The sequence below is a fragment of the Prosopis cineraria genome, unplaced genomic scaffold (genome assembly GCF_029017545.1).
Source record: "Prosopis cineraria cultivar Desert tree isolate PC_DT_omini unplaced genomic scaffold, ASM2901754v1 PC11, whole genome shotgun sequence".
Taxonomy (NCBI): Eukaryota; Viridiplantae; Streptophyta; class Magnoliopsida; order Fabales; family Fabaceae; genus Prosopis; species Prosopis cineraria.
Window position 1 is genome coordinate 11,148,209 of NW_026555342.1, and position 13,105 is coordinate 11,161,313.

A 13,105-nucleotide genomic window follows, 5' to 3' on the forward strand; every position below is an offset into this window, starting at 1 on the left:
TTCATCAAAAAGAAAAAAAAAAGAAAAGAAACGTAGGTGACACTGTGGCACAATCAGCATCAGCCACTTGTGACGTTTTTTATCTCAAGATGGGAATACGTTGAATTATCAATTCTGTAATTTTTTTTAAAATTCCAAAACTATTTAGGCATAAATTACTATATAAATATCCCGAGAATCTAAACTGCGTCAAGGCAGGTTGTTCAGTAGGATAGAACCATGCGTCTGTTAATTAACCATTTTGCAGAAATGGATTTAGTTTGTCTCTACTCTTTAGGTCTATGGAACTATCCTGTCCAAGTCAACCTAAATGCCGTTGCAGTGAACGACCTAACACATGATATTTGCTGTGTTAATCGTTCAATGTTGCCAGCTGGTTTCGCCAGTCTTCATGTTTTCCAAAAACATACTTCAAATTAACTGGGCCAGGAAGTTCATGTCGTCAGGTCAAGGCCATAGCATTTCTAGTCTCTGAACTCTTGTATAGAGACAACAAAAACTTCTGCATTATGTCTGAATTGTGGAACAGGCCCGATCAAGCAAATCAAGAGACTTTACTATTACTCTAAAATTCAAATAATATATAACAAAACTGAAGGTAATGAGATTATCCCAACAAGTAAATCGCACTGCGGATAGCACTCGGCTCAGCTTCTAGAATCTAATTCCTCAGAATGATATCGCCAGCAGAATTAGCCGGTTAACGTCATCCTAGAAGAAAGTAATTGAGATCGCATATAATAAGTCTGTCTACCTTGCTTGTTTTGTTCTGAAGCTGAAAAAAGTCGGAAGCTTGTGAGGACTTGGAATTTATGAACTCAACCAAATTCATTTAAACACAAGAATTAATTAGTTAACCTGACACTTGATGGAAGAAAAACCTGTTATCGGGGGTACAATTCTGTAATAGATGCTTCGTTTGTAGACCATAGGATTGAAGAGGTAGATTGATCAGAATCAACACCATTATTTTGCCTGTTTGGTGTCCTGCGCATGTAAGTTGCTGGCTGTCGAGGTAGTGACAAAGTAACAGAGTAGCTGCTGAGCATAAGTGCTATAGTTGCCATTGAAGGTCTATCAGAAGGATTCTCCTGAACACAGAGCAGGGCAATATGAATGCATCTTGTGACTTCATTTCTTGAATATGAACCTCCCAGTGTTGGATCCACCAACTCCAAAGGTGTTTTGTGTGTCCAGTTTGTCCAGGCCTGTACTTACACAAGGAGAAGTGTTCAATTTTGGAATCTGTCAACTGTTTCTCACCAAAAATACATATTTCGGAAGCACTTGCAGCAGATATTGAAGATGTTATAGTTGTTGAGTTTTCACTTACATAGCTTAAGAGGTCATCGGCTTGCTGTGATTGATAAAAGTCTGTGTTCTTCTTGCCAGTAACAATCTCCAAAACTAGGACACCAAAGCTAAACACATCTGATTTCACAGAAAATTGCCCGCGCATTGCATACTCTGGAGACATATAACCACTATAAAAAAAAATATTAATCCATAGGCTAAGAAAAAACAATGAAATATTGCCAATGATAATGTAATGGTCTAAAACTTACAAGGTTCCAACTATTCTTCCCGTATTTACTTGAGTTTGTTCTCCATGAAAGATTTTTGCCATGCCAAAATCTGAAATCTTTGGTTTCATGTTGTCATCTAATAAAACATTACTTGCTTTGAGATCACGATGTATTATTCTAAGTTGAGAATCTTCATGTAGATAAAGAATTCCTCTAGCAATTCCCATTATGATCTTATAACGTCTTGACCAATCAAGCATTCCTTTCTTTTCAGAATCTGCAAATTCATCATAGTGAAATTATCAAGTCAATGCAAACAGGATTACTTAGTTAAAAGGTAACATCATGTGAACACCAAGAAATAACTATGCTCTTGAATTATTGTAAAAGATAAGATATTTATGGCAATGAATTATTTGCATCCTAGACTTGATTTCTACAGCGATATCAAGAACCAGGAGAGTTGTTTCAAGATTCAAAGTTCAAACCAAATAGGAAGTGATCAAGGCTTTTGTTTGGGATGTATTCATAAATGAGTATCTTCTCTTGGCCCTCCAAGCAAAATCCCAATAGCCTCACTAAATTTCTGTGCTGAAGCTTGGCCACAAGAGCAGCTTCATTCTTAAATTCCACAGCACCCTGCAAGGAGGTTACCGACAACCTTTTCACTGCAATCTCCTGTCCGTTTGGGAGGATACCCTGTAAACATGCTGGAAATTAGACCAATTTCGTTCAATTTAATGCACAAATATAACAAGAAGTAACATTAGAAAGTTAATTACCTTATAAACTGAACCAAATCCACCTTGACCAATCTTGTTCTCATCTGAGAACCCTTTCGTTGCAGCTTCTATTGTTGCCAATTCAAATTGCAGAGACTCTATGTCGGTAAGATCATTTCGAACTACATTTCAAAGAGATGAAAATAAAGCCGTGAGCCACCAAATTACTATCTTATCCGATTTTGGAAACAAGGATTGAAATGGAACTCATTAACAATAATTATTAATGTAGGAAGGATATATTACGGTCATCTTCCGTGAAAGTATACTTCCTGTTCTTGCCAGCCCTCTTACGGAGGAAACAGCAAGCCGCAACAAAAAGTGTCACAGAAGCAACAATCGGCACAGTAGTCGCAACAATTACTGAGATATTGCTTTTTCCTGCAATCAAGCAAAAACAAAAACAAAACAAAAAATAAAGTGAAGAAAAGAAAAAGTACTACGGTATAATAAACCTCAGGACACGATCCCTCTTGCTCATAAAGGAACATATACAACTATATATCAATTTTTTCAAGGCTGAAATTAAAAGCATGAACGAAGAATTTGATCAATTTTAAACCAATTTGAACTTTAGTCTCTGTAAACTGACAAGTGTATGAACAACTTGGTCCTCTTGCATAACTATATATCAGTGGACAACAAGATTACCAGATTATTTCCAGAGGTTAGTCAATGTATAAATATAATGCATGCACTTGTTTTTCTCTTATTGCAATTTAGCCAAATTGAAAGCTGATCGCGCATTGTGTTCATCAGTAAATTACCTGATCGAGGAGGAACTGGTAGTGATGTCAAGGTTATGTTGTAAAATGGGTAGAGTTCATATCTAATGATACATGCTGGAAACAGAACGCTTGCCCCCTTCTTGTTGCTACAGCAATTTGGCAGATTTCCAATGGCTCCTTGGAGACACATGTTGCAATCAAAAGACGTCAGGTCAGGGTAACACTGTACTAGGCCGTACAACGTTTGTGACGACGTTAGGTTTACTTGTCCCACAGCGAATTTCTTCCCCGTCTGGGAATCTTTAGCTTCTGCCGTCAAATTTTGCAACATGTTTGACAACAATTGATCGAACTGACCCTGTTCAGCGCTAGATATACTGCCGTTATCCGACAAGTGCGTGGAAGGGACGATGTTGTTGAAGGAGTTGTTCGAGTAGCGAAGAAGACAAACATCGTACCAGATGATAGACTCCGTTTGGTTGGGACACTGGCGTCTTATCTCTTTGGCGGCGTCGGCTACGCACTCATGGCACAGGTCGGGGGTGGCATCGCCGCGGCAGAGGAAAAGGCCGTTGATGATGGAGGGAGTGCCCTGAGCCAAGGTGGTACGGTAGAAACCGTCGTGGAGGGAGGCGTTGGAGGTAAGAACAGATAGGAGGACGTTCAAATTGGATTCAAATGTGCCGTTGGGCTTGTAAGTGACTGAGTCTGTACAGGCGTTGGTGCTGAAAATAGGAGATGCTTCACTTGTTAAACTCAGAAATAGAAACAGAGCGAGAAGTATGAATTGTGTTGCAGAGAATTTGGAGAAGGACATATTGCTCAACAATAGTTTTGTTCTGCTCCAACTCTGATGAAAGGGGTAATAATATATGGTATTTTGTTGACAACTCTGTATCGATCTGGTTTCGTATTGTATTGATTTCAATCTTTCAGGCAGTGCGTTGAACTCCGGGGGGATTGTGTTGTGGCGTGGGGAACGCCATTCCTGATACAAGTCAAGACAACACCCTTTTGACGATTATTAAGGTTGGGTGGGGAGATTATAAATGGGAGAATTTCAGTTGACAGTAAATATTTAATTTTAATGATGGTTTGAAATGTTATCAATGATGAAGTTTATTAATAAAATTTTATGAGTCCATTGGTATGAATGAATACTGATTATGAGTTAATAAAAGTAGAGTGTACGGAGTTTTATATTGATAAAACTTAAAAAGTTAGATAATGATAAAATTCTTGTGGTATGGATGCAGAGGTTTGTTTTTGGCACCATTCGAGTTTGTTGAAACTTTAAAAAAGTTAGAATAATGAGAGATAAATCTTTGACATCTCAAAGGTTTAAGGTAAGCGGAGGAAACTTAATCTTTATAATTGAATGTTAATTGTGTTTGTGAAATGAATTGTAATTTAAATTAGTGATGCATATTAGTAAAGTGTTTGATTTGTGAAATGATTTTAAAAAAGAAAAGGATGACTATACCATTTACTTGTGATTTAAATGTTTACTAGTGGCATGTTGTTATAAAGTAGAAATTTGTGATATATATACAATATGTTGAATGTGTGGAGTGATTTAAAATGAGTATGTGAGATTGGTTGCAATTAATTTATTGTTAGATGCATATTATGTGATAAATGTGCACAGTATGATCATCGACGAGAGTTTGCCTAGAAAAAAAGTAGGTTGGTTGAAAACCACGTGATATTGGCAGTGACCGTTGGAATCGGGAATTGGCCTTGGCACCGACCGTTAGAATCGAGAGATAGCCCTTGTCCCATGATTGTTTTGGGACTGTTTCACTTGTTCTATGATGGACTCGAACTTAACTAGTTTTTACTGGTTCATGAGAAGGCTAGATTAGAGATATGACACCCCATGATTGTTAGTATTGGGAGAAACTAGATTACATTAAGTGAGTGAGTTAACCCTGATCCGGTAGCTCCTCACAACTAAAATGCTAGGTAAGTCCGTGAAGGACATAGCCAAGTGATAGCCACTGGTTTCGTATTAGAGGTAACAGGTGGATATAAGGTTGGCATATGATCATGCATATAAGTTCGGCTACATGGTTGTTAGTTTTGTGGTCTGGCATGTGTTGAGGGCGCATGGTTGTTATTTTTGTAACCCTGTGTTATGTTTTTATTGAATTACGTGATAAAGTGTTTCGTGGCAAGTCCAGTTACATGGTTCTTAGTTTTGTGAACTACGATTGAATATTATGTGCTAATTGTGCTTATTTTCTTAATTGCATCTATTTACAATTAATATGCAACTGTATGGATCAAGTGAAACTTGGTTACTGAATGGTGGTACTCACCTCTCAATTCTCAATATTTTCAGAATTTGGCTCATTGGATCCGAGTTGGAGAAAACATAAAGAGGCTTAGGATTTGTGAATAATCATCTATATGCCTCTCTTTTATCATTTACATGTGTATTTGTTAATGTAATTGCCAACTAGAATTATTTGACGTGATTTATGCACTACTTGCATAATTTTATGTATAACTAGTGTATTTTATGCCGTGGATTAATGAGTTTTAGGTTGTGAACCTATGGATAGAGTCAAAATACTTGTGTAAGTAGAAACATATGTATTTTGAAAAACTTAAAATAAAATGATTAATTTTGTGCAACATTTCCTCCCCCTCCATGTTTTGTGAAAATCAAGGTTGAGTGGTGATTTTATGACATAAGTGTTTTTGATTGTGTGTGGTGCATTGCACGAGTCCGCAAGAGTATATTGAATGTGGTCGAATGTTTAGTATGAGCTATTAGCACGTGTGGTTAAGTTGGAATGCTCCATTTATGAAATTTTGTGAAGAGTGATCAAAATGGGTTTTGGTGTCTAACTTTTTATAGAAAATGAGTTTGAGTGTGAAACCAGTGCTATTAGCTAGAGTTAGGAGAAAGTTTCGTGTAGACACCAAATCACCTCAATCAGATGTCGGATGAAGATTTGAGACATGTCAGAAGTTCACTCCCCGTGCTGTCAAATGACAGCACTGATGCTGTCAATTTCGTGCAACGCGCTGCGGAGCACAACGCCTCACGCCACAGCGCATGGCACAAAGAAGACACGCCGCGACGCACATGTCGTAAGCCGCAGCACACAAGTCACCTTTTACACAAAGTTTGTTTTTGAGTTTAAAAACTCATTATTTTGGGTTTCAATTGATTTTCAAAGCTTTCGCTTTACTTTCAAAATTTTAATTTGGACTTATTAAATTATGTTTGAAATTTAAATTGTCGAAATTAAAATTTTTTTAAAAGAATTTTGAGAAATTCCTTTTATAAACTTTATAATGTGGTAATCCTTTGAGAGTTAAACCCTGAATTACCATGATTTAGAGTCAATTGTGGTTTAACCTTAGGAGGTTACGAAGGAAGAGGAGGGTGGCAATAAACTCAACTATTCTCCACAGCTTCTTCAACCCTATTGGTGCCTCTTCTTCCATCATGCATGCATTGCCATTTGATCACTTGAAGGGCCTGTGTAGGCACTGCCACTTGATCACCTACTCCACCAACTCTGATAGAGAAGACGACGAAGTAGGAAGGGAGGAGAGAGAGAGACGGTTGTGTAGGCACTACCATCGATGTTAGACTTGCATTTCCATCCATAAAGAGAGGGGGAGAGTAAGGAGAGAGGGATGAGAGAGAGAGAGAGAGTATACTTATCGGTACATAAGGTAGCGGATAAGACGAATAAGGGGGAGGGGAAGTTTGTAGCAATCGTTGTCTCAAGGGATGAAAGTTCGGAGTTACAGGTTGGAGAAGAAGATGTTGCGAGTGTGAAGAAGAAGAGAGTAGAGAGGTGAGAATAAAAAAATATTAAAAAATTATGGATCCTTCTGATTATAAATAAAAGTAGATAACTATTTTATTGAAAAGTGAAATTTGATTAAAAATATTTCACATCTTTGAACGGAGGAATATAAGTTTGTAAAATTGTCTTCAAATAAAAATAAAAAACAGCTAATCAAGTTTCATTTGAAAAATAAAAAAAATAATAAAATTATTATTTTGTAAACTTAAAGATAATTTTATAAACCCATAAATATTTAATTTTAAATAAAAATTATAGTTTATTATTTAAATTTTAATAATTTAAAATTTTTTAATTATAATTAATGGTTTTGTAGTTCCTTAATTGTCACATTCCTTTTTTTTATTATTATATAGAATTGAAAACACATTAATTGGGGGTAGATAAGTCGACGGCATATAATATTCGATAAAAGTCAGGATAAGCACAGTAGGCTAAGATGACTTGATGAGCTGTATAACGGTACTCTAGTGCCCAATGAATCTCCAAGGCGGGATATGGCATGCAAAAAATCTAAAAAAGAATAATACTTTTCCGCCTCAAATTATAAAATTTTTTAAATAAATTTTTATATATTAATAAAATTTATTAAATATATTTTATAATTTTATTTTTTAAAATAAAAATATCATTCATTTAATACTTTATTAATAAAATAATATTAAAAAATATATAAAAAATAATATTAACAAAATATTATTAATAAAATTTTATTTTTATTAAAATATTTTATATTTTAAAATGTTAAATTTTTTTAAAAATATTTTATAATTTATAATAAAGGGAGTAGTAAATAAGGGATATACACGCGCCATTCATGATGGAGGAAGAAGTTAAGGCTTTAGAGTTTAGACTCACGCGCGAGAATCAAGATAATGATTCTCTTCGGAGAAGTCCAACTTCGTCTGAGTCAAAATCGGTGGCTGGCTGACGCCCTGCAGATGTTATTATCCATGAGTCGTTGTTTGAATATTTTTTATAAATTATTTTTATCAATTTTATTAATATTAATAAAAAATAAAAAATATAAATTTTTAAATATGTCTATTATAATAAATTTAAAAAATAATATTATGTTATTTTTGTCTGTTATAAAAGATAATTTTAAAAATATTTTTTAAATATTATTTAAAAATTGTGCTGTATTTTGTAAATGAGGTTAAATAAATTTTATAAAATTTATTTTATAAATGAGATTAAATGGAGTACCATAGATAAATTTACCGGAGGAACTGATCCCGACATTTGTACGGTCCATAATCAGAAATTTAGAGGTGGTTTGTTTCTATTTTCATTTTTTATTTTTAAAAACTAATTTATAATACAACTTTTAAAATTATTTTTAAAATAAAATAAAATAAAAATCTGTTTGGTTATTGTTAATTAAAAATAATTTTAAAATTTAAAAATAAACTGATAATTATGGTTAATGAAAGTGATTAATAATAAAAATTGATTAAGGCAACTATAATTTTAATAATCAAATATAATATATTTTAAAAATAAAAAAATAAAAATAAAAACAAAGTTGTTTGTATTTTTTATTTTTTTAAATAAAAAATTTTTAAAAACAATTAGATAAAAGTACTTATTCAAGTAAAATTTTAAATTTATTTTTTTAAAAAATAAAAAATAATTTTTAAAAACAAAAAGCAAACGAGCCCCCTTTATCGTCCTAAAAAATCTGACGCTTGCTTGTGGCAGGATTTTTGGGTCATTCCAAATTTAAGGCACCATTTGTCATGTCTACGTTTGACCTTTTAAAAGTATTTTTTTATTTTTAAAATGTGAAAAGTTATATGAAGTTATTTTATTAGATCAAACGTGGATTCAAAAAAAACTTTTTAACTGAGCTCAAATGTGAAAAAATAAAAATTGCATTTTATAACTTTTGAAAATAAATTTAAGAAATAAGGTATTATTTAATTATATTATTTTAAATTTAATTTTTTATTTTTTATTTAAAAAATAATTCATTTATTAAAAATATAATTATCATTTCAGTAATAATAATAATTAAATATCAAGTTTTTAGCATTATAAATTACAAATTAAATGATTAATTATGTTAATTTTTAGTATTAATCTATAATAAAAATTATAAATCTTTATCACATTTTTTCAAATTACAAATTTAAAAGTACAAAAAACTAGAGATTCAATTTTTAGCATTGTAGATTAAATTTTATGTTATTTAAAATATTTATATAATAAAAATTATAAATTATTATAAATTAATGTATTTTTTAATAATTATACATGTAAAAGTATATTTCACTATTATATTTCAAACAATTTTCAGTCTACCAATTAATTTTTAAAAAAATATATTTAAATATAAATTTTATTATAATAACTAATTTTTATTAAATTAATACTTTTATTAAATAAATTTTTGATAAACTGAAAATTAAATACATACTAACAAACTGTTGTACTAAAAATTGATGATATTAATGCTGTCTTTAATATAAAATAAAATTAAAATTGAATTTTTTATGATTTGAATTATTAGATAATAATTTATTACAGTTACTAATTATAAAAACTAATAAAATTAAAAGTTATATATTTTTATTAATTTTAAAATCAAGAAGAGGGAAGCAAAATTATTCAAATGAATATGATGTAGACCGTAGGCGCAGAGTAACGTAATTGACTAATCGTACATTGCGTTAGTGAGTTCGGCATGAGAGAGGGGTCTCTATACTTTTTTTCTTTTCATTTTCCTCCACTCTCCCTATCCCTATTATTTATTAATTTTATTATTTAAAAAAATTATTTAATAAAATAATTTAAATGATGGAAATGGAGGAAGTGGAGGAAAAAAAAATTGAAGAGAGTCGTGTCCCGTTCGGCATGACATTAATTGCGCCCGGCAGGCCACAGGTCATCAACCAAATATCCATTGGTTAATGGACAAGTTGAACGTTTGGTCAAAAAAAAAAAATGTACAAGTTGAACAGATCAGGAAAAAAATGCACAAAACAATTACTGCAAATTAAAGTTCAAACTCGTGCACTCGGGCCACACGCAACTTTTCTTCTCGTCTCACTTCTCACATCACAGCTGCAGCCAGCAGGTGGCACTCCACACTCCACAGACTTTTCTAAGACTGTTCCACCTACGCAAACTGAAGTTTCATCAAAATATTTTTGTCCCAATGTCTCCGCTTCTCAAAATTTCTTACGAGTCATACCGCCTTCATCTATACCTCAGACAAATGCTGCGTTTTGATGAAGGAAACAAAAGTCAGATGCCTGGACCAGAGATTAAACCAAGTAAATAGAATTACTTTAAAAAGGATTGATATGATATTCTATCTTATTTTACCGTTTTCCTACACAACAGAAGCATCTCTCTTCCTTGTTTTCCCGCGAAAGAGCAGAAACCGAAGGCAAAAAGCATTATCGAAGCAACTACAGGGATGACGAATCCAAGAATTACTGAAACATGGCTCCTTCCTGTGCCATTATCAGACCAATCATAAATCAATCAAATTGGCAGAGTATACGCATATGTAATTGAAATACAAGGCTGAATCAAAAGCCTCCAATTATAATCATGCTATAATACTTGATAGCTAATAACTATGGAGACTGGAGAACACAAACACAAGCCATTGAAAAGATTGGTATAAATTGAACTTGGAAGTACAGCTTTTTGCCTTAAAACGAATATTTGATATTGAGATACCTGAAGGACGAGATTGAATGGCAGGGGGATCAGATGATGGGGTGGTGTTGAAGAATGGGTGGAGTTCATATCTGATGTTGCAGGCAGGAAGCAGCACCGTCGCTCCACGTTTTCCGTCGCAGCAATTCGGAACAGAAGCGATGGCGCTTCTCAAACACATATTACAGTCAAACACCGTCAGATCCGGCGTGCACTGTACTAATCCGAACAGCGTCTCTGTTCTCGTGAAGTTCACATCTGCCGTTGCAAAATTTCCCTTTTGAGAATTCACAGCTTTCGTGGCCAGAGAATTCAGCATCCCGGCCAGCAGTTCATTGAACCTCTCCTTATCCTCCGGCGAAACGTTCTTCATATTCGACAGGTCTGTGGAAGGTACGATGTTGTTGAGAGATTGGTTGGAGTATCGAAGCATGCAGACATCGTACCAGATTATGGCCTCTTTCTCAACCGGGCATCGGCGTTTTATCTCTCCGGCAGCGGTAGAGACGCAGTCACTGCAAGCGGCGGCGAGGGTGTCGCCGCGGCAGAGGAAGAGGCCGTTGACGGTACCGTCGCCGATTCGGGTTCGGAAGAAACGGCTGCCTTGGGTGGCGTTGGAAGAGAGAGAAGAGAGCAGGAGGTCGAGGTTGGTTTGGAACGTGGAGTTTGGTTTGTATTTGATGGAATCTGTGCAGCAATGAGAACTGTAAATTGGAGCAGCTTCACTGAGAAAGAAAGAAAAGAGGCCAATGAGGAAGAAGACTAGAACAGATGACCTGGAATTAGGCATTTTGGTGATGTCCCTTAGGAGAAAGGCCTGCACTTGGTGGTGATGGTTCATTTCTGTCCTGCCACTTAACAATTATTATTTATTATTTTGTGTTTGTTTGAGAATCTTGGCCAATTTGAATGCTTTTATGTCAATGAAAAAAAGATGCTATAGAAAACCAAAGGACAAGCCACTGACAAGTGACAAGGGGTGTGTGTTGGGTAAATTTACTTGTATCATCATGATTGCCTTAAGGCATTTAAATAACAAAAAATTCTATACTTAAATGCCAAAGAGTCAAATGAAGTTTAAAAAAAAAAAAAAAGGTAGTAATGAGTAATGAAAGTGCGTGGAAGAAAATCTCACGTAACTTTAGCAAGAGTTTAGTACTGCTCTGCTTATCATTTTTATCAAATGGATTGAACTATTGTGTCCAGAAAAGTAACTTGAAATATTATGGATGGACTCACTTCAACTACTATATAGCTGTGATTAATCTTTGAATCTTTGTTAATCATATACTCCTGTAGATTTTACAGAAAATGAACTAGAATTATCATACATGATTAATTAAGAAGGATGAAAAACATATACGTCTATATGTTGCGACTTGTTAAGTGGATCCTCCCCACTAGGTACTATTGCGCAAGTACCCACCAAAAGTAAGAAATGAAAGTTTGAATTAATAAATTGACAAAATTTTCGAAACAATGAGTTATAAATATTAATTGAAATTATTATAAATAAAAATGTTGATTATAATTTAAGATTACATTTGATATTGAAATATATATTTTATAATTAAATTTTTAAATATATAATTATATATTTTTAATTTATTTTTTAAAGGCAATCTAACTGTCATTTTCATGAAATATCACAGTTCAGCTAATTGTATGATGGCTACTCATTTTCTTATCTTCAATGTTGGGGCCCCAAGGCACTCACAGTCTCAGACCAAACCTGCCCTTTGCATTTTCGTTTTTCTTGATGGATAATGTGATGCGTGGTCTTTTCAAATACTCTTATAAACTGTGCTCATGTGGGGACGCACGAGATTTATCAGGTGTAATTTAGCATAAACTTGGGGGGAAACCAGTTTAGTTTAGCTCCAAAACTATTGATAATTATTATTCCACATCACAATATAAATTATAATTAATTAATTCATAAATAATATTAGTTAAAATCTTAAATTCTTAAAAATTTTTACATCTTTTAATTTATATCCTCATTAAATATTTTATGTAAAAGCCTTGGTAATAATAATTAAAATTTCCATACATAATTTTTTAAAAAAATAATAAATAAAGCAGGGATATAATTATAAAAATAAATATAAAAATTATTTAATGTCTTATGTTTTAAATCTAGTAATGTTTTTAAAATATGTCTTGTGTTCTAAAAGGAGTAATTAACAAGAGAAGGTGACATATATACAACAAAATGTGTAACAGGGCCATTAACTTTCAATACAATGATAATTCATCTTTTGATGAATAAGTGATTTTGATTTTTTTTAAATTTAAAATTTGAATTGCGTTGTAATTTTCTCTTAAATCTCAACGCAAAATTTGATGCAAATATTGAAATAGAACGCTTCAGTTAAAACAATCAGGTTCCCATCCTCGGACGACTCTTCCACCTTTCGTGGCCTTTAATTTCCACAACCAACACGCGGTTTTTGTCCCATTTGACCCGCCATTCAAGTCTCAAAGTCATGCTTTTTTTTGTTTTTCCTAAGTTCCTTTCATGAAAGAGGCATAGGTTAATTTATACGCCATTCCGCTTT

The 13,105-nt window shown here is 33.2% G+C and overlaps 2 protein-coding genes across 5 annotated transcripts; both read right to left on the minus strand.

Moving 5' to 3' along the window:
* Window positions 1-442: 442 nt before the first annotated feature.
* Window positions 443-4,049, minus strand: LOC129285307 (cysteine-rich receptor-like protein kinase 10). 3 transcript variants are annotated; one of them, XM_054920940.1, is made up of 8 exons: window positions 3,076-4,047; window positions 2,555-2,689; window positions 2,309-2,430; window positions 2,015-2,225; window positions 1,566-1,803; window positions 1,334-1,484; window positions 882-1,208; window positions 443-775 (listed from the first exon to the last, which is right to left on the minus strand). In XM_054920940.1, the coding sequence occupies exons 1-7, from the start codon at window positions 3,851-3,853 to the stop codon at window positions 885-887; spliced, it is 1,959 nt and encodes a 652-aa protein (XP_054776915.1). In that variant the 5' UTR covers window positions 3,854-4,047; the 3' UTR covers window positions 443-775; window positions 882-884. The 3 variants fall into 3 exon arrangements, 2 of the variants coding, with proteins under 2 accessions (XP_054776915.1, XP_054776914.1); XM_054920939.1 differs by having other exon boundaries at window positions 859-1,208; XR_008587157.1 differs by lacking the exon at window positions 443-775 and having other exon boundaries at window positions 1,068-1,208; window positions 1,334-1,467; window positions 3,076-4,049.
* A 5,650-nt stretch (window positions 4,050-9,699) lies between these two features.
* LOC129285310 (cysteine-rich receptor-like protein kinase 25) lies at window positions 9,700-11,496 on the minus strand. Of its 2 annotated transcripts, none has more exons than XM_054920942.1 (3): window positions 10,566-11,496; window positions 10,203-10,333; window positions 9,700-10,129 (listed from the first exon to the last, which is right to left on the minus strand). In XM_054920942.1, exons 1-3 carry the CDS (start codon window positions 11,383-11,385, stop codon window positions 10,085-10,087), a joined length of 996 nt encoding a protein of 331 aa, XP_054776917.1. In that variant the 5' UTR covers window positions 11,386-11,496; the 3' UTR covers window positions 9,700-10,084. The 2 variants fall into 2 exon arrangements, with proteins under 2 accessions (XP_054776917.1, XP_054776918.1); XM_054920943.1 differs by having other exon boundaries at window positions 9,700-10,095; window positions 10,566-11,488.
* Between the last annotated feature and the right edge of the window lie 1,609 nt (window positions 11,497-13,105).